At 40.2% G+C, this 22,152-nt stretch overlaps 1 protein-coding gene across 1 annotated transcript in view; it reads left to right on the forward strand.

Annotated features, from left to right (window-relative positions):
- sntb1 (syntrophin, basic 1) overlaps positions 1-21,648 on the forward strand; it is a 40,054-nt gene extending 18,406 nt beyond the window's left edge. Inside the window, exons 4-9 of the mRNA XM_030750582.1 lie at positions 6,424-6,541; positions 7,714-7,803; positions 9,400-9,536; positions 9,737-9,933; positions 16,158-16,387; positions 18,528-21,648. Of these exons, the coding sequence (XP_030606442.1) occupies positions 6,424-6,541; positions 7,714-7,803; positions 9,400-9,536; positions 9,737-9,933; positions 16,158-16,387; positions 18,528-18,620 (865 nt within the window). The 3' untranslated portion in view covers positions 18,621-21,648. The remainder of the gene's footprint in view (positions 1-6,423; positions 6,542-7,713; positions 7,804-9,399; positions 9,537-9,736; positions 9,934-16,157; positions 16,388-18,527) is intronic.
- The last annotated feature ends 504 nt before the right edge of the window (positions 21,649-22,152 follow it).

Raw genomic sequence — 22,152 nt, forward strand, 5'->3', positions numbered from 1 at the left:
CACTTTTGATATCAGAGTTTGTGTGCTTTATGCCCCAGCTATCTCTTCCTCTGTGCCTCACGTTCTGCATTGTTTCCCTGCTTGTTATACTCGCTCTCTCATGTCTGTTTTTCATACTTGTTTGTGTTTTTCTGGCCCTTTTTTTCTGCTTGGTTTCCTCTTACCTTTCTTTTCTATCATCATCTCTCTTTGTATTCTGCCATCTGAATCAATTTTCTATCTCCATTGTCCTCCCATCATTGTCACTCTCTTCATATATTTTTTTTTTTTGCCCTCATAACAATTGTTAGTGTTTTCCTATCATTCTGTCTCTACGTCTAGTCCTACCCCCTCTCCATATGTATGATTCAGAGAGAAAGTGGAGCCTCACACTTGAAAGCTTTAGATGATGAAGGAAACATCAAAGCCAAGTCAGCTGTCTTTATAGAAACACTACGACAACTCTTTAACATTATAAAGCTACTAAGATAAATAACCAGTCAATAAAACAAACAATACGAATAAAAATAAAATGTAAAGTTTGTGGACAGAGCACATGGTTCTCGGTCAGCTGGAAATTTTGTGTTCCTTTTAAATGTTTGCTTAATCAGTTTCTCATGAAACTGTTATACTCATGAAAGTTATTATTGTTAAGTTCAGATTGCTTTTGTTTTTACATTTCCTCAGTTTGAAGCGTTAGTTTCTCATTGCACTTGAAGCTACAGCTGCTCCTGCTGAAGCACCTTGAAATAGATTCAGTGTAAAGACAACATGAAAGCTACTTCTGATCATACTGGTAATTTCTACATTTAGGGACTGACACAGATACCAACCTTCATCATGGTTATCATTGTTTTAGTATCAAAGAAAATAACTTTGGGTTCATTTAAAATGTTGATTTAATTTAAAAGCAAAGCACGAACTTTCTATTTTGTCTGCTTTCCGCACACTACAAAGAAGATGAGTTGATTCTTCTGTTTTAAAGTGTGCCTGCTTCCATGCTTCTTATTGGATTCACACTGAATAGTGTATAGTGGCGGGTGATATAGCCTCAAAATCATAGTGTGATATTTTGAGGAAATTTGTAGTTTGACGATGTAGAAAAAAAAATAGTGAAAATGTTATCTGTGATTGCAGCTCACAGGCAGCCACATTTATTACTGCAGACAAAATGAAGCATTTTCCATCCTTCTTTTTCTAATGAGCTGCTGTCATAGATGACTAATTCAACGCGTGAACTGAAAGGTGCCAGCAGAAGCAACATTAAAGTGCAATAGTAGTGATGCAGCATAAGCCAAATGTAAACACAAAAGTAGCCTAGCTCGTGTTTTCCATGGAGATTTTAAATAAAAATATAAGGTAACTGCTTAACGCTTTAGTTCAGTTATAGCTAAAGTAACCTAATCTTGTAACTCTTCAGGAGCTTGCAAAACATGATAAAACTGAAAAATGCTTTCTACCTAGATTACCTGTCATATCTTGGGTGGAGCTTTTTAACCACAACCATATCATTTTCATCCACGGTTTGCTCTTTCTGTCATATGGAGTGTAACTCTCAGGTGCTCCAACTACGCTTGGTGGAGTCATTTGTTTACTTTTGAGTTGTGCATGACCAGCTGCTAACATCTGCGCCTCACAAGCTTTTGTAGCCTAATTGTACTCGATGGTGTGTTTTTTGCCTCAAGTGGTGAAACAAATTTGTTGTTTCCACCTTTGCATATTTTGCAAAGTATAGTTATTGTGCTTGGTTTGAGGTCTGAGTTCTTGTAGCCAAGCTCCTTCCTTTTTTGAAGTAGCTAATAAATTGTCATTGCCGTGTACAGCGCTGCTCTTGCTGTCAGACATGTTTCGGATTGTGTTGTTGTCGTTATGCTAGGGAGTGTAAAGGCAAGGCATCGCTATGTCATTGATATTGTGATATGACAATGTAAAATTTATGTAAATATTAGAATAATATGGCACAGCCTTATAGTGTGTATATCTCAAGATACTAAAATAAAGCAGGGCCACGTAAGATCCTTTTTATATCAGTTGATGTTAATGAGCATAATGTTAGTTGAGACAGACACCAAAGTCAAACTGGGCTTGCTATTCTGGTACTTAAGCTAAAAAAAAAATTACACTCACAACTTGCTCACACTGGATATTTGCTGAGTGTTGCTTCTCTATACATCCAGTTGTCAAATCTCACATATAATGGGCTGTTAATTTGCTTCAGCCTGTCTACTGCTGCTGCACCTGCAAGCCACTTTGCAACCAACATTGACCCCAAGTCCTTCTTTTCATGCTCTGCCTGGCCTAATCAGTGTTGTGTCATTATGGATTCCTTCTCTGTTCTCTGGCTTTCCAATGAAGGGCAGAAAGGTCCCAGAGCACAGCCACACTCACAGACATAAACTGCCACTGGAAATAACAGCCTTCTTCTCACTAAAGTGGGCCTGACTGAAGCACTTTAATGGTACAAAAAAGTTGCAATTAATTAGTATTGACCTGGCCCTGGGGTATTTGCTCAGTGCTATTCAGCTCTGTCCACGGGAAACGATCATCTAGTCATCTCATTATACTACTGTTGTAGCTGAAAATTTACTCATGATCGCCCACAGACTTTCAGCAGCATAAATCTAAGTTGAAGAATTAAACAAATAAAAACACTACAGAGTTGAACATTCACTTTGCTGGCCATTATGCTGACTTTCTTTATGAGGAGTTGGGATCAATATCTCATCTAGTGACACAGTGAGCTTAGGCTTTACACAGATAGCACTGTGTTTTGTGGTTTGATAAAGCTTGAGGGCAGATTCACAGACACAGATAGCAAAATCTACCTTGACTAGCCTGTTTTTATAGAGTTCTTTCCTTATCCTTGCAGCCAGGACAAATTCCCCTTTGGCTTACCAGTAAACGTTTGGTAAATGTTTAAATAGAAGGACGCCCAAGTTGAAATCTGAGCTGTTGTCCTTAAGCTATAAAACTTTAAAGTTCACGTTGTTCACATTTATACTAGAAAGTTAGATGTTTCTCAGAGTTTGGCTTTTCCAATATAATAAGCAGAAGTTAAAGATTGCAGGTTGAGACTAACCTTTGTTTTTCCTTCTAAGGATTCAGGGATAAAACAGATTTATATTAAGTGAAAGAGAAGCCTGTCTTATCCTCTTTTACATTATACTCAGTGCAATGTTAATCCATCTGAGGTTTTTTCTTCATTTCAGCAGATGCTGTTTAAACTGTGTTTAATCCTAAGAGGAGATTCAGAAGATTGGGATTTGAGGAAAGGTGGGACAGTTATTTTGGGGTGAAGACAGTAAGGTGATAACTAAAATGCTCAAGTCAGGGCTTCACAACAAGACTTAAAAAATCACTGGATTGCTTCAGTGTCTACACCCATACAGTCTATGCTTGGATCACATCTGTATGCTGGAACAGACCTTTAATACATATTTACTAAATAGATTGATAATCCCACAAGGACAGCTCTCCTTTGATCAAGTGAGAGATTTTACTTCTTTCATGCAGGAGCAGAATTATGTAACTCTTTGCGTTCCTAGCTGGATCCTTTTCAGCTCAGCTCAGGTTCATTTCTTTAGAGCCACTTCCCAGGAAAATATCTTAAGATGCTAAGTAAAAAAAAAAAAGAACTTAAAGACCGTATAACGATCCACTTGTTGTTTGTGTGTTATATGGGTCTTGGTAATAGTCCTATGTTCCCCATTCCTGCATCATACATTCAAGACACGGATAACTTAGGTTGTCAAAGTTGTTGCCAAAGCAAATAGGACAGCAAAGTATTTTATCTACGAAATGCACATCTAGCCCTGGAGTTCAGTCCTTCCACCTCCTTTCCTCTTCTCTCCTCTAGGCTTCCCTTAATCAATTTGCCTTTTTTTACTGGCACCAGATCTATTTTTAGTTCAGATTAACACCTGGAGCTGATCTGCTGTAGATGGTCTTTCCCACCTCCTAGGGTTTGATAGAAGAGCAAATTATTCATATTCACAGGGGATTTTTCCAGGTTTCCTTTCTGTGAGATAAAAGAAACCTGCAAAGAAAGCATTTTTGTGGTGTTGAAATGTGGCGTTTTAGTCCACTGTGCAACAGCTCCATGTTGACATGCAGTTTACATTTTTTTGTTTCACTTGAGTGACAGATGCTGTAGACTTCACATACTTCAGCCACAGCCCAAACTCAATATGAAGTACACACTGTACACTTGTTACCGGGTCTAGTCTTTTAAATCTTTGAGTCAAGAATATTTAATTGTTTTGTGTGCTCACTGTTTTTCTTATTATTGTTTTTCTTCCTCCAAAGTGGGCAGGTTATCTTTAGATAGCATACTGGCTTTACTTCATAGAGATGAGTACTTGCTGTGCTACACTACACTATACTATAAAGCAACAGTGCACTGCTGTACTGTAGGCAGACAAGCGCCTTTTTAAAATTCATATTCAGTGAGCACACAATCAAAGAGCCATTCAGAGAGATTGAAAACCATATGTTTTTTCTTTTTTTCTTTTTTTTTTTAACCAATGCCAGAAAGACTCCCATATCATGTAAGCAGATTAGATATGGAAATTTAGTGAGCGACGGCACTGGTCTCCCACAGAGAATGCAAAAGCAGTGTTTGTTTCATGTTTTGAATTAACATGAATAAACAAAGCTTTCCATGCCATTTATTTCATTGTTCTGGCCAAGTTCCTGTGATTAAAAGGATAAGAAAACAAGCATATGTTAAAGCAGAAACCTAAAAAAGATAACATGATTCCTAAAACTATTAGTTGAGAATATATTGGTGTGTATTGATAAGGCTAACAAATACTTTGAAAACACACCAGTCAATGGGGAAAAAAATCATGCTGGTTATCTATACTGATATGGACTGGGTTATGTGTTAGGAACAAAAGACACCCTGAAAATGATGCAGCAGGCTAGTCCATTTTGCCAAAAATTTATTGCAGCAACTCAAAATGGTACTTAGTAGTTTGTATGGCCCCCACATGCTTGTATGCATGACTGACCACGTTGGGGCGTGCTCCTGATGAGACGATGGGGGATCTCCTCCCAGATCTGGACCAGATCGCTGAGCTCCTGGACAGTCTGAGGTGCAACCTGGCAGCATCAGATGGACTGAAAAATAATGTCCCAGAGGTGTTCTGATGGATTTAGCTCAGGAGAGTGTGGGGGCCAGGGCGCCGGGGTGACTCAGGGCGGGAGTAGGCCACCATGTTTATACCGCGTGGCGGTGTGGACGGTGCTGGTTCGAGTCCTGACCTGTTGCTATTTACCATGTGTCTTCCCCATCTCTCCTCCCAGTTTCCTGTCTCTCTTTGCTACGAAACTTTCAAATAAAGCTGTGAAAAAAAGGCCCAAAAAAAAAAAAAAGGAGAGTGTGGGGGCCAGTCAGTGGTATCATCCTTCATCCTCTAAGAACTGCCTGCATACTCTCACCACATGAGGTCGGGCATTGCCATAGATCAAAAGGAACCCAACTGCACTAGCGTAGGGTGTGACAGTTAGTCCAAGGATTTCATCCCAATACCTAATGGCAGGGTGCTGTTGTATAGCCTGTAGAGGTCTGTTGAGAGTCCCTCTATAGATATGCCTACCCAGACTGTCACTGACCCACCACCAAACTGGTCATGTTGAATGATGTCACAGGTAACATAATGTTCTGCATGGCTTCTCCAGACCCTTTTACATCTGTTCTGCTCAGCATGAACCTGCTCTCATCAGTTAGGATATCAGGCCCTCAGGCCACCCTTGTGAAGTCTGTTTCTGATTGTTTGGTCAGACACATTCACACCAGTGGCCTGCTGGAGGTCATTTTGTAGGGCTCTGGTAGTGCTCATTCTATTCCTTCTCGTGCAAAGGAGCAGATTCTGTTGATGGGTTAAGGACCTTCTACAGCCCTGTCCAGCTGTCCTCCATGCTCTTGAGACTGTGCTGGGAGACACAACAAACCTTCTGGCAATGGCACTTATTGATGTGCTATCCTAGAGGAGTTGGACTACCTGTGCAACCTCTGTAGGGTCCAGGTATCACCTCATACTAGCACACTGACCCTAGCCAAATGTAAAACTAGTGAAAAAAAAAGTCAGAAAAGATGAGGAGAGAAATATTGTCAGTGGCCCCCACCTGTAAAACCATTCCTGTTTTGAGGGTTGTGTTATTGTTGCCCCTCTAGGGCACCTGTTGTTAATTTCATTAACACCAAAGCAGCTGAAACTGATTAACAGCCCCCTGTGCTACTTAACTGACCAGATTAATATCCCAGAAGTTTAATTGACTTGATGCTATACTCTGATTTAAAAGTGTTCCTTTTTTTGAGCAGTGTATATTCTCAACATTCAAAATTTCTGTTTGCCCATGGTTGTGAATTATAAAGTTTAGGACTCCATAACAATAACAGAGAGGTTAAAGCTATCTAACTTTTCTTATATCCTCCTGTAGACAACTAGAGCTACACTCACCTGATGTCAGGCACACTTTGGTACTACGTTGCCCAGACCAACCATCTGCCCTGTCCTGGTTCTCCGCCATACACTCTGTGACATCAACACTGGCACAGGTCTGGTTTTTATGTGAAATATTATACTCGTATCTTTCACTAGTAGATACACTGTATTGCCAAAAGTATTCAGTCACTCATCCAAATCATTGAATTCAGGTGTTCCAGTCACTTCCATGGCCACAGGTATATAAAACCAAACACCTAGGCATACAGACTGCTTCTACAAACATTTGTGAAAGAATGGGTTGTTCTCAGGAGCTCAGTGACTTCCAGTGTGGTACCGTGATAGGATGCCACTTGTGCAACAAGTCCAGTCATGAAATTTCCTCGCTACTAAATATTCCACAGTCAACTTTTAGTGGTATTATAACAAAGTGGAAGCAATTGGGAACAATAGCAACTCAGCCACAAAGTGGTAGGCCATGTGAAATCACAGTGCGGGGTCATATTGCACAGAGATCGGTAACTTTCTGCAGATTCAGTGGCTACAGACCTCCAAAGTTCATGTGGCCTTCAGATTAGCTCAAGAACAGCACATAGTAAGCTTTATCAAGCGCAATGCAAAGCATCGGATGCAATGGTGACAAGTCTGGGTTTGTCAGTTGCCAGGAGAGCAGTACTTGTGTGACTGCGCTGTGCCAAGTGTAAAGTTTGGTGGAGGGGGGATTATGATGTGGGGTTGATTCCAGTGACAGGAACTCTTAATGTGTCAGCATACCAAGACATTTTGGACAATTTCATGCTCCCAACTTTGCGGGAACAGTTTGGGGATGACTGTGCACCAGTGCACAAAACAAGGACCATAAAGATGTGGATGAGCAAGTTTGGTGCAGTAGAACTTGACTGGCCTCAACCTAATGGAACACCTTTGTGAAGAATTAGAGCAGAGACTGTGAGCCAGGCTTTCTCATCCAACGTCAGTGTCTGACCTCACAAATGTGCTTCTGGAAGAATGGTCAAAAATTCTCATAAACACACTCCTAAAGTTTGTGGAAAGCCGTCTCAGAAGAGTTGAAGCCGTTATAGCTGCAAAGGGTGGGCCAATATCATATTAAACCTTATGGATTAAGAATGGGATGTCACTCAAGATCACATGCAGGCAGGCAGTTGAGCGAATACTTTTGGCAATATAGTGTATTTTAGGGCCTTGATTCAGGCTCTCTAAATGCGTTGAATGTTAAGCTATGCATATTGAATGATTTACCTCAAAAACTGTCACCCTACCACAGCGGGTGATGCAAGAGGTCATCCAGAACACAGCCAGGACAGGAGTTGCTGGCAGCAAAGAGATACGACACCTGGGATGGCTTGCAGGCAAGGTAGGTGTATGTATGTGTGTGTGAGCACTTGTATTACTCGTGTTGTGGGGACATAAATTTGTCTACACATTCAGATTCAGGGGGGCCTTTTGGGAAAAAACAGCAAATTCCCGTATCCATTGTTAATCAGCCACTGATTTATAATTTAAATGTATTTTATGATGTTTTATATATTCTGGAATCTGAGTTAATATCCTCATGAGATAAAGTGTTTGTTGTTTGTGTGTAAAGTTATAAAGGTTTTGTTTTGTTTTTTTAATTGAGCTAGAAGGTAGAAACCCTTCAAAATAGCCACTTGAAAGCAGTATAAAAAGTGAGCTGTCACAGAGCAGGGGGAAATATGATAATCAGGTGTAAAATCATGAAATTTGTTTTAAAGTTGAACTCATTTGAACACACAAAATGTGAAATAGTTGTGAAAAAAGCACTTGTTGGAGTTGTCAGATTATGTTTGAGAAAGATACAGCAATTGGCCCATTTGCATGTTGAAAGGTGTAAATCTAAAAGAGGGGCAGCCAGGGAAAGGGACCCAGATGGTTGAATATATGACTAAGGATTAATGTGGAATTGCAAAATGTGTGTGCATGTGTTTGGTACTATGTATACATATATGCACACATCTGTGCATATTTTCACGCCCACGAACATCTGTACCTACCTAATTTAGTCCTCATGAATTTGAAAATATTTGAATTTTTAAATGCAGTACACTACTGTTACTTAGCAACATATTCAGATTATGTTAAAAAGATGACCCTTGACCCCCTAAATCCCACGAAACGATTGAATGAGGCAGAACTTCAAAGAGTAGCTTAGGATTCCATGGCTGTGCTGCAGATAAGCTCTCATAATGAGAATAGTTATGGAGCATTGTAAAATGAAATACCAACTCGGTGTGTGTGCGTGCCCTGAGTGAGGGGTTTGTAGAGATGGGTGGCTGAGGGGGCACAGTAAAGTAAATGCATGAAAACTGTACCTGCATCTGCACATCAACTGTATTCAGGGTGCAAAATAGTGAATCTACACACACACACACACACACACACACACACACACACACACACACACACACACACACACACACACACACACATCAGCCTTCTCTGGTACTGCCAGTCATCAGCCTCAAAAAGGCAAAGTTACTTTTGCACCACTGAGTTGTTTCATCCATCATCAGTACTCAAACATTAAAAACATAAAGATGATCTCAGTATTTGCAAAAAACACAATAGGGAATAGGTATTTCTAATCATGCAGAATTGAAGTAATCACATTTATTTTGCACAAGCTTGCAGGATTAACTGCTCAGTTGACCTATACTGGAATTATACTAGCATTTTACTAATTGGTCATTTAATTTTGAAGTCATCTATCAGCCTTTATGAGACATCAAGTAATACTGCTTTGCTGCTGGTCAGACCTAATCAATGCTAGGTTGTAAATTCATGTCACATATTGTACAAACATATTGGCTATATAGGCCAGTAATGGGAGTTTTTGTTGTGTGGATAATCCTCCTGATTAGTGCAGCTCTTTTAAAGACTATTATATATATAATCAGACCATTAAAAGAAGGCTGTCACAATCTCATTGTAGACAGAGAGCGAGAAGCAGTGCTGGAAGCCGGTACTTGTGATGGTGACAGAAAAGGACCTCCTGCTCTATGACTGTTTATCACGAGGCCAGGAAGCCTGGCAGAGCCCTGCACACACCTACCCACTTTTAGCAACACGGTAGGCCTCTCATATAGAGACATACTTTCAGAAACTAGCGCATGCAGTATGATTGTGCCATAAAATATTTCAAGTGTAAAGTGATGACTAACACTGGGGTGTTGCTGTAATAGTATTTCTATTGAAAATATTGCCAATGCAAGATATCTCATTTCTTCTCTTTGCTAAGTGACATTGTATGTGTGTATGTGCTTATTTAGTCTGGTCCACTCAGGCCCTGACCGGGGTTCACCTCACTCTGGCACGGAGCTGTTCTTTGCCACTCGGACTGGCACACGACTTGGCATTGAGACTCACCTGTTCCGGACTGAAACCACCAAGGATCTGTCCATGTGGACCAGACACATTGTAAATGGATGTCATGCATCAGCTGAGATGATCAAAGAAGTCTCTACAAGTGAGTCCTGATACACAGAACACAAACAATCAGATAAGTCACACAGACACACCATTATAATGCATAAAAACACAGAGAAGCATGAATACTAAGACCCCCTTAGACACAGGAATGCATGTAGAGACTAGCAAGCATGTAGCTATAGATGGAGCAGGTTGAATTGTGCAGGTCACTGTGCAGCTTCCTCACACGTGTTCAGTGATGCTGCAGCAAAATATATCCAGAGAGATTTAAGAGGCTGCATCGGTAAGTACAGCCTGAGGTTTCGCAAGCCTATATCTAGTGCAAAGAGCAGAAATATATACAGACTCCTACATCCACTAAAACACTGGAATACCTTTGGGTTTGTGATATAATTTGACAGCCATATGGAAGATGTGGACAAAGTACTTGCTTTTTATAGAAAGGAATTCTTTTCTAGTGTGTGTGTGTGTGTGTGTGTGTGTGTGTGTGTGTGTGTGTGTTATTTAGCATTGAGCACTGGTTGTCCAGGGAATTTCAGCCGAATACCACCCCTCCCTCCTGGTGGCCTCCCTCTCTCAAAGCACAAAATGTCCTGGGAACTCCATTTCTCCCTTGGGTGCCCCTTCTCACTTTGCCAAACTAACTTTCTCTTCAGACTCTACCCATTTATGAAACGCAACGTATGCCACAACAAATGGTGACCATCTCCATCATCATGTCCTTGCTGACAGTGTAGTTTTTATCACCAAGCTCTTGTTAAAACTTTCCAAAATGTGTCTCCACCCATGTTACGCTGCGCTTAGCGTAGAGCAGCTTTATTCACATCTATGAAACTTCATGTAGCCCCTTAACTGGCAAGGGCCCGGTGACGGGCCGTTTGTAGTCCCTTTTATATGGCAGGCTAGACCCTCCCATTTTTATTGACACGTCATTCGGCCAATCATGTAACTGGCTGCACCAAATCACCTGACAAAGCTACGTGACGCCCTCTGAGTATTATTGGCTCTGGGAAACCCATTTCTTAACATGATTGGCCGAATGAGGTGTCAGTCAAAATGGGCGGGTCTAGCCTGCCATATAAATGCACTTCATTCGGCCCGCGGACCAGACGCAGCCGATTAATAGGCTATGAAATGGGTTGTTCAGAGCCAATAATAACCAGAAGGCGTTATGTAGTTTTTGTCAGGTGATTTTTTTGCTGCCAGTTAAGGGGTTAAGACCTCTAAGCTGTGTTGTAAAAATGTGATTTTGTTTTTTGTCATTCTAGTTAGCCATGAAATGTGAGTATAATGACACCATTTATTTAAACCCATGACTAAACATTGTCTAGACTGATGTGCATTGCTCAACATAAATGATCTGTTGCTCTAAATGTAGCAATGAAAGAAACGGGCAAAGCCAAAGGTCCTGCACAACCATGGTACAGACACACAGGTGATTTTTCTTGTCTACTGCATGATTAGAGCGCTTTATACAGAGTGTGTGTGGGTGCATACCAGTTAGTTTTGACTCCGTGGCAGCTTTGTAAAACTCTGGAGTCTGTGTTGCTCAGCATAGCTTTGCCCACCTCCAACCTGAGCAGAGGTTTATCCCACCAAGATGAGTGAAAACACACGTGAGGTCATGCAGAGCCTTTACAGTCTGCTGCAACTATTTTTGGCCTCTTAGCTGAAAATAATCTGTGAAAACAGCACCAATATATTATCATCATTTAAGTTAATATGACCAACTTGTAAATACTTCATCATTAATACATCCAAGAGACGGAGAAACGTTCACATTCATTTGGAGTCGTGCTTGTGAGCACTTGATTAATATATTCATTCTCTTTTCAGCTGTCTGTCAATAGGCCTCAGGGAGCAAGGAGAGCTGGCCTGACTTTCTGCTGTTTGCTTCTTGACATGTTTTCTTGACAGCTGCTTTATTTGCTAAAACATCTGCATGCACAACATCTGTAAAGACTGTCCATCTGCACATAGTGGCACCAGCAGTAAGCAAAAAAAGCTGGGTTTAAAAACCAAGCAATAAAAACTGATTTTGGAAAGGATTTCAACAGTGTTTGTTGCTGATGGGAAGAGGAAGGAGAGTCACACTCTCCACTATGTCTGATGTTGTGGCAGTGATGTATGTATCTATGGTAAAGGGGTGCCAACCCATTTAACACTGGTATGCATCCCTTCCGTGGTCACCATTTAGGGTATTAAAATGTTAACGTTTTCTACTTAGCACTAAACAGAGAGAACTGCTTAGATTGTTAGTTGTAATTTTAAATAGTGACCTGATAAAGAGCATCAGATGAAATGCAAGGGATTCATTAAACGCAATATTTCTTTTTATGCTGACGAATAATTAACAATAAAATAGCAATTGAGCCAATAGTGGTTGCGAGATTTTACTCGCAACTCGTGTTTTTAAACCTCATGGTGATTGTAGAGGTCAGCTCAAGAGGCATCATCTTTTGGGAATGGCAATAAATATACACATTTCTTCTGCTGCAGTCCATTTAATATTTGGGGTGGATTTATTAGTCTGGGCCAGCTAACAGATCAACATTGCCATCTATAGAACCATGCTGCTACCGCTGCGGCAAATATTTATTGTAGCAGGCTGCTTTGATTTTACACTTTAATTGTGATTTAGGATGCAAGTTAGTGACACGGGCAAAAAAGAGTAAGAATATTTTGTATGGTTATGAATCTCCATTGCACACTATACCGCTCCATATTGTTTCCAAAACAGACCGATGCACCAAGTCCTCACAGAGCATTCGCTCATTTTTCAGCAGTTGCCACTTGAGGATTCAATTATGCCGACCTTGTCAGCTTTTCATCTGTGTTATATTCTAAATCATCCTGATAGTTTATTCACTGTCAAATCTTATAATAAAGATTTACTCTGAAGATGGATTAACTCTCAATCACTCACTGGGCAGAAGGCCATTCTTGAGGGGTTTTAAAGGGGTATTTGAAATCAAATTTCATGAGCTCTTGGCCTGCTGTCATTCCTGTTATTACAATATCCAAGGTGACTTGAACCTTCTAGAGGTTATACTGGTATTTTAAGCAATTAGCAGTTAGAGTTACTGCCATGATGTTCTGTGGTGCATATCATGGTATATTATAAGAACATATGAGTTCACAGGATAATAGCTTAAACCCTCCTCACGTCCACCATAAATCCTCTCTCCCTGCCGTCTGACATCTTACTTCACTGCATGCTTTTCACCAGTATTAACCAAAATCAATAACTGAAAGCTATCTGCCTTTCCTTCTCTAAAGCACACTAATTAAAATGTGATATGTGGTTTGTCTAATGCAGTTTTACATGGGTCTTGTGGCGAGACTGCTTTCTCAACTGTGTTTTCCAAAGTCAAACAAACTTTGACCCACAGTCTCGAACCATTAGCTGTTCAGCCACATCGCCTTCTCCTCAAAGCTTCTCTTTAATGCTGTTGTTGAAGTGACAGCTGCAAGGCTTGCTGAATTGTCATGGAGGTCGATACAGTCTCCTTAATGAACAGGTAAACCGCTTAATGACTTGGAGCACTTTAAAAAGCAATTTTACCTCAGGGGTTGTGGAAAATTAACCTATTAACCTGCTGCGACACTTGAAAACGGGCGCAGTGGGTCGCAGTTTCAAAATATGAAGTACTTTGCCTCCTCCTAATGAGTTACAAGTTAGGAGACCGATAGCACTGAAAACAACTTTTTGTCCCCTAATAACCTTTTAGCGTTTCCACTTGTTGTTGGTAAGGCAGTTAGTGTCTCCCTCCTTTTTCTCTGACCCTCTCTTTCCCTGATTCATTTAGCTACTCTCTGCCTCCCGGTGTTATCACCGTCTGCCCCTCCTTCTGTCTCTTCCACTCACCATCAGGCAGAAAGAAGGGCTTTTGTTGTAGCCTGAAAAGCCTCTTTCTCCCTCTGTGTGTGTACTCTGGTGGGAACTCTCCCCACAGAACAGCATTCTCAGGTAGAAGAGTTTCAGGTCTAATATTCAGTCCTGAAAACCCCCAGCACTCTTTCTTTCATTTGCAGCGCCATTTACACCATTAGGAACGCACTGTTCCCAGTCACATTGTTTATACATCATTAGAAAAATATTGCACATTATGAGACTCATTTTTCATCATGAACTGGATGTCTTCAGGGTTAAAACAGGATATTATACTCCATTTGACTGTTTGTGTGCAGCTCGGCTTCTGTTTGACTCAGACTGTTCTCCGTATCAACATTGCTTCCTGAAGTGTAATCATCACAGGCCCTGTTGTTTGACTATTACAGGCAATAAATAGTAAATAGATTAATTTACTGCTTTACTGCCTCAAATGTAGTTTGAGTCTAGCATTGCTTTTGGGTTACTGTTACCATTAATACAAGGTTGCATATATATTGTAATAGACTATAAATGCAAATACAGATGAGACAAAATTGAAAAAACTTAAAACACCTTAAAAAAATACTTTAAAACACTGCTATGAAAAATTCTTATAAAGGCTTACAAGATAATTTTCTATTTATCACCATGATGCTGACATTGCTCTCCAACTTTTCTTTCAAAGTTTTTGGTTTTGTTTGACGAGAGAAGTTCATTTAGAGGCGCTCGCCTGAAGAAACTGATCTGTTTATAGCATGAGGTGTACAGTAAGATCTGACTGAGGGACTTTCAGAGTTTCAAAGATTACAGGTGTCAGCAAGTTTCTGTCTGTTTAACTAAGGTCCTCAAAAAAAAAAAAAAACTGATACATGAACTTTAATGTTCAAGTTAAATCAGCAACACTGACAATGCTGTACACCTGCAGGAATATTACTGGGTGAAACAGGCAGTCAGCTAATGCAAATCTGACTTTAGTTCTGTGCCTGACCTAAAGCTGTGATACATTTATCACTTTTATGCTTTCCCTATAACTTGACCTAAACCTGCAGTTTTTAATCGCCCGTGCACCTGCAGTTTGGGCTCCTTCTCTTCTCATTTTGCTTTGTAACAAGTGTGTTGAAGTGCTAATTGAGCACGCTCCTGTAGCATTTTGTTCCATGCTTGTTTTACAGCTGACAGCTCTGGCTAATTGGCATCTTTGGAGCAGTGTGTGTAATTGTGAGTAAGGCATTTGTGAGTGAAATTTGTCTTTCTGTTGGCCCTCACTGTTAATGAAAACATGCTTGAAAACAGGAAAATCAAAATGAAGTTAGCATGCATTTTTGTGATTTGATTTGATTACTGTGCACTGCAAATTATCTTCTGCCCTGTACGGGGTAAATAAAACTCACCAGAAGTCTGGTCTCTACTGACTGTGCGATCAGCTAATAGCCCCTAAAGAGCAACAATATTTATCATATATATATATATATAAAAAGAAAGAGGCATCCTTGCATGTGCTACATACACACATCTGCTCAAACAGTGGAAAGATCTCGCTTTCCATCTCTTTGTCAAACGAACACTCTGCTTGGTAAATCAGATATTGTCAGGAGAGGGGAGTTTGTGCTGTAAATGAAGTTTTCAGCTTGTGGCCTTCATGTCTGCCACAGGGAGTGCTGTCAAGGAGTGAAAAATAAGACTAAATGTACCTAGATCACACAGTGTGGGGACAAGGCAAAGCAGGAGGAGTTGATAAAGATAGTACACTCAGCTTTCAGCTAGTCACCTGCTGTGAAGAGAGGAGTGAGAGCAGGGAAAAAAAGTGATGAGAAATGTTGTAAACTAGAGAAATTACACTCCCTGCTTTCAGCCGGATGGTCTCTGCATGAGGAGGAGAGCGTGTCACTGAAATGCTGCTACTTTACTTAGTAAGAAAACAGACAAGATATGAGATGGCTACTTTTTTTTTTTTTTTTTGAGTGGATGACAGGACTGACAACCAGCACTATGACAGCACTAACTAACGTTACTGGTATAAATATGCAAGAGGGGTTCTTTCTATATCAGCCATGCCAGTTCATAAGATATCAAACACATTTCACTCAGAGGAAGCGTGCCTCTCTAGCACTGAATGTGATATATTTAATATTTCTGTCTCTTATTGGACTTTGGGTTCCACAGCCACAGCTATTATAAACTGTGACCAAGACATCACCAGTCTGAGCACACCACTAGGTCGTTTTACACATAAAAAGCATATGCCCTTCTATATTAATGCCAGCAGTTCCGCTCTTGTTCTCTGCAGGTACCTGTTTTTTTTGTTTGTTTGTTTTATTTTGTTTTTTTTTTTTACTTTTTGATCTCACTCTTCCATCTCCTCACAATCAAAAACCTGTGTCTTCCAGGTTGCCTGTACCGGGGTCAGGAGTGCCGGCTCGTGATCCACTATGAGCAGGGCTTCTCTGTGCTGGCTGATCCAAAAGCAGAAGATGGGGAGGACTTTGAGGAGAGAGTGGCTCACACTTCTTGCAAGCCCCAAGTTGTCCTCTCGTACCCCTTTGAAAAACTAAAGATGTCCTCAGATGACGGCGTACGCATGCTCTTCCTCGACTTTGGGGGGAAGGAAGGGGAAATTGTAAGTGGGTTTTGTTGTTGTTGTATGTTTTTTGACACACAAACTGTAACAGCATGTTTATGCACAAGAATAAGTTTCTTGTAAAAGGTAAACATTGATAGTGATTGGTGTTTTTTTTTTTTTTTCTTGTTTTTTCAGCTACACCATAGTTTAATAGACAGTCTTCACAACAGGACTTACAAGAAGTCCTGTTTTTTTAAATTTAATAAAATAAATTAATTTCTAGAATCATGAAAGTCAAACTTGCAGAAGCTACAAACTATCACTGAAAGGGCCGGTAAGAGTCCCTTCAGTAGACCACAGTGCAGCTCCGCCTTCTGCAGATGTTTCACAGGCCTGTTCAGAATGAACTTTAAACAAAGTGACACATAATTTGTTACATTTACTTGATTATAAACCACGCCAGTTAAATTTCTAACTATGATTCAGAAGTGGAGTTTGGGTTACTGAAGAGGTGTAAAAACCTTTTTTATTGACAGGTTGATAAGACAAGGGCCAGAAGGCTGCTTGAATCCATAGTGCTTCGACACAGGTAGTATCATGCAACAGTTATCCACTCTAATAACCATGAAAAAGTGTCGTACTTACGTCAGTCAGCCTTTAGAACTTTCAATATCAAGCTTATACTTTTGTGGTCACATACGGCTCACAGTAAACAGAATAAGTTCATTCCCACTCTCAGGGGGTTTCACAAGGCCTTCTGGGAATTGAAGAGCACAAGCTGCAGTACAAGTGAGCCCAACAGGAAGAGGGAAAGTGGTACAACAGAAAGTGAATTACAGCACTTCATCACAAAAGCTGAAATGAAATCAGCTTTTCACACACACACACACACACTTAGGTCTTTGAAGGTAAGCACATTCAAGAGTGGAGTTTATCTTAAAAATAGCCTGTCACTTACTGTAAGAGTTTTAATCTGTTTTACACCACCCAGCAGTTCACTGATTGGATGTTCAGGTGGCTCATGTTTCAGAGGCCAGCCTCGAGTAATCGGGACCAGAAAGCGAACAAGTGCAAACACAACCCGATGTGTACGTCAGCGTATTTGAAGTTGGATTTTATGTGAAAATGCTGATATGAATATTAATGTGACTATCAGGAACCTTTCCCGCCCTCAAACAAAGTGTTTACCCAGGAAAACAACATTGCTTTTTCATCACTCATAAAACCATGTCGTTTACTGTATGCTGGAAGAGAAAATGACGGTGGAAAAATATAGACTCCCCAGGCTTATGGGATTTAGAAATTGGAAACGGAGGCGTTTATGTCAACGCCTCGATCTGTTCTGACAGTCCACATACAGCTCTGTGTAAAACTTCTGTCAGATACACTCATATTTGACTGCTCTATGTATGCTGATGACAAATAAGCAAAGACTTTGGAGCTGTGAATCAAAATCCGCTGCTGGCTACCTTAGCAGAACAGGCTTTATTGTATATAATGTTTCTAAATCCCAGCACAGCTATAGGCTTTGTTAGAGAAAGCCCGAGGCATTTGTGGATGTGGCTGAAGGCTCATTAGCTCATCATTTGAAAGAGGAGATACCTAGGCCTTTTTTTTTTTCCCGCACAGTGTTGACTATACTGTCAATTTAGCAGGATGCAAACCTGTCTAATTTTGTCACAGATGCCCATACAGAAAATGTGTAATATCAGGACAATCTTTGTGGTCCAGTCTCAGTGTAGTTGTGTGTAGATACATGTAGATCTGCTCAGGCCTCACTTGAATTCCTGCAGTGTTAAAGTTGAACACCTTGACAGCAGTTTTAGTGTTAATTTATAGGTTAAATCTCCCCATAGACCTTAGAAACAGGATATGAGTCATAGTACTGGCGAAATCACCCACTGTTGATTCAGGCTATGAGAGGGCTGTGCTCATAGTGATGTGGTGTTTGTGTGCATACTTGTGTGTGCTTGGCACCAGCTAGGGCCGTCTAATACTTGCCACATGGAGAACCAATCACGTGCAGTTATTTTTGAATATATATTTTATGGTTTTATTTGCTTTGCAGAAACTTTTTCTTTTCATCTTTTGCTGTTAATAGATCATCATCATTTTATCCCAGCTATGTTTGTCTTCATTCTGTTTTGTTCTAGTTTCTAATCCTGTTGTTCTCCCTTTTTTTTTTTGTTTTTAACAGCAATTGGACCTCCACTCATGTCCAAAGCCGATTGTCTTCATCCTCCACTCCTTCCTGTCTGCTAAAATCTCCCGCCTGGGTCTGGTGGCTTGACGGTATCTCCATAAAGGGGCATTTCACCTCCTTTGAAAGCAGAACTCCACCTTGTGTGTCCACCTATCTGCAGCCTGCATGCAGTAAAACCACCTCAAACTCTTTCAGTCCGGAAACCCGAGCTGAGTGAATGTAGCCTCTATCTGGAAATAGAACTTTTTTTGGGGTCTCCAACTATATGTTTAAAAAAAAAATTAAGAAAGTGATCAAAGTAAAAATGTGCTCTTGATAGAAACATTTTCTATAAGGGCAGCATGGACTGAAATGTTGAATGAAGAAACAAAGTGGAAAGTTGGGATTGGGGAAGGATGATATAAGGACACACGGAAAGGAGCAGATCGGGCATTACTGTCACGTTCGGATTTGGAAGTACTGTCCACGTGTAGCAGGGCTGGGATGAATTCACTTTCAATTCAATCAAAATATAAGGCAAACTGCCTTCCATTTACCAATTAAATAATTTATTTACCATTAGCTCTGAAAGGACATTCTGAATTTCGCTTGTCATTTTTCTTCCACAAACACTTGACACACTGTGGAAAAACTTTGCGCATTTGTCTTTATTAGCGTCCCCCGAGATGGCTTGCTAGCAGTGTCAGCATTCATCATCGAAGCTAGACGGCACAGTCCGCGGCTCGGATTCACGCAGTGTGACAGCACATTCAAATTTTAAAAAGTCAGTTCTTTTAACACACCGAACGTGGTAAGCCTCTGGTGGCCCGGTATTTGAGCTGACAGTGACCTGACAATTAAAATAGCATTACCATGCGTACATGGAGTTTTACATTCAGGATGTAAGGATCCATGTGATTAAATTATCCCTGATAGTACAACAACTAAACAAGACATCTAGAGTACTTTAGGTAACTATGCTATGCTTGCTGAGACATAACTGCTTTAAGCACTTGTGACTACTTTATTAGGAACTACTAATGCATTCTAATACAAAAGCAGTGCCAGAAATTTTCAGGTTCTGTGCCTAACATTTTGACCCCTCATGTTTGCGAATGAGTTGGACAAAATTTTAGGAAGCACTTTTCAGTCTAAACTAAATGTCATGGAACGCTGTGGCAGGCAGGATTGAGGACCCCAATATGCAGGACACGCCAGACACAGACTTGAACTTAAATAACTCAGTTTTATTGCCGAAACTCAAAAAATACATACATGAATGAGGGCTAGAACAGAGAGGCACACAGCAGGAAAACTATGAAGACGACACAACCACAAGCAAAGCAAACACAGGACTTACATACACAGCAGGGCTGATAGGGGGAGCGGAAACAGCTGGGAACACAGGTGAACCATATAACACTAACGACAAGGGGGAAGCAAAACAGAACCTCACACGCAGGGACCAGAAGACTATCAAAATAAAACAGGAATTAACCATGACACAAAGATGCAGACTAGATACAAGAGGAGGCAGGCAAACCGGGAATACCAAAACATAGCTAAACTATGAAGATCCGGAGACACACAGCAAAACCTAATAACACAACCTCATCGTAGGAAAAGAACAACACAAAATGTTGGGCCATGACACCAAAAGTCATAATGTGTGTAAAGACTACATATTAAATGTTCCCCAAAAAATAAAATTTAATGCAAGAATTTGCACCAGTAGTCACAGGTTTCTTATCAGTAACTAAATGTTTACTTATCAAAACATTGATATTGCGTTTTCTGAGGAGCATTCCAGCACAGCATGAACAGCTAGCCTTGCAAATAACATCTGAGAAAACAATTTTTCAACAAACTCGTGGTAAAAGTGACTTAGTATGAAATAACTGCAGCTAAATATTAGACAGAATTAGACTGGCATGTGACCCCTGTAAAATAATAACTGAATGTTTTCACACAATAAATGCATGCTTTAATGTGTTAATAAGTCAGCTTGAGAACCTTTGGACAGATCCAAGTTAGCTGTTTCCTCTTTCCAGTCTAAGCTGCGTTCTGTGGCCTTAGTTTAAATGACCAAGTTGTTCTTCTCATTTAAATCTCTTCAACAAACTGAGTCAGCATACCTCAAAAAAAAAAAAAATTGAAAGTATCTCACTAAGAGTATCCGCTCTGATCAGACATGATGATGCTGTTCACTCCTTTCATCTTCATTTCAGGTCCAACAGTTTCCCAGCTCACATTGCTCTAGATCACATTTTGCCTGTTTGACTTAAAACTGCAACCCCACAAAAAAAAAAAAAAAAAATACCTGCCCTGTGTAATTCTAGTGATTCTCAGTATTCGTGTTGAAACTAAAGTTCAATGAAACGTTGCCCCAAACCTCCCATCAAGTATTGTTTGTCAAAAACAAAACCAAACAAAACAGAGTAGCCATGATGGTCTTTAATCCTGCTTTAGTCCTGCAGCCGCCATGCAGCTCATTATTCTTTTAGATGTCGTGCAGCAGATCAGAGCTGTATGCTGCTCCGTCTCTAACAGGGCTGGCTGCCGGGTCTTTTTTTTTCGTGCCTTTAAACGTCTGAAGAAAGTAAATATTTGAATTGTAAAAGAAGTGAATCAAAGATCACAGGCTGAGAGCGACTTTTATGATGGCTGCGTAAGTTACAAATGTGGTATTTTTGTGTTTGCATTCTTTATATTATAAACACACTGAAATACTTCCATTGGTCATTTACACACACACACACACACACACACACACACACACACACACACACACACACACACACACACAGAGTGATTGTAATCCTACTACACTGTAGAAGAAATCTCTGTTGTACTGATAGTAAAAGATAGTGGAGACACTGTAACACCTCGGTAATCCAGCACTTAACTGATAATGCCAAGCGGAGAGAAGCTCTTTGACTAAAGGATGCTTTGATATGTAGAATACTCCAATGCCTTCGGCAGCTACTGTACTGTCACTCAGAATGAAAAAGCTTAGTTTTCAATTCAAACTGTGCACATAAATCATGTATTTAATAACAGTGATGTGATGAGTTTGTTTTTATTGTCTTCCTTTGTGATTTATTCATTGCTCACTAACGTAAAGGACAAATCAACACTACTGCCATATTAAAATGTAAATTAAACTTGTTGATAATTTCGGTTTTCAGTTCATTTTTATTTTCGATATTATGATAAAAAACTTGAATCCTCTGTTCTTCCGGCTTCAGACTCCAGCTGAATACAGCACCATCTGTAAATACTTTCTCTGCAGTGCAGTGTAAACAAGTTTTTACTTTGGGGAGAGTTGGGATGAATGGCACTGTGCTTATTTACCATGTATTAGTGACAGTTCAGCTTTATTTAGAAAGTGTTTTATTGAACATTTCAACGGAAATGATTCATGGAGCAGTTGAGTTGTAGGTTGCACTTAACACAGCCATAACTCTTGACACTGTTTACTTGGATTCCAGGTGATGAGTTAGCATCCTTTCACTCTCCTTCCTCAACAGTCTCACACACACACACACACACACACACACGAGCAAGTGGACGGACACATCGGTGTTGCTGAGTGTAACGTGTTGTGACGTGAAACAGTAATAAATCTCAACATCGTTTA

This window comes from Archocentrus centrarchus, chromosome 16 (genome assembly GCF_007364275.1).
Source record: "Archocentrus centrarchus isolate MPI-CPG fArcCen1 chromosome 16, fArcCen1, whole genome shotgun sequence".
In the NCBI taxonomy this organism is placed as follows: Eukaryota; Metazoa; Chordata; class Actinopteri; order Cichliformes; family Cichlidae; genus Archocentrus; species Archocentrus centrarchus.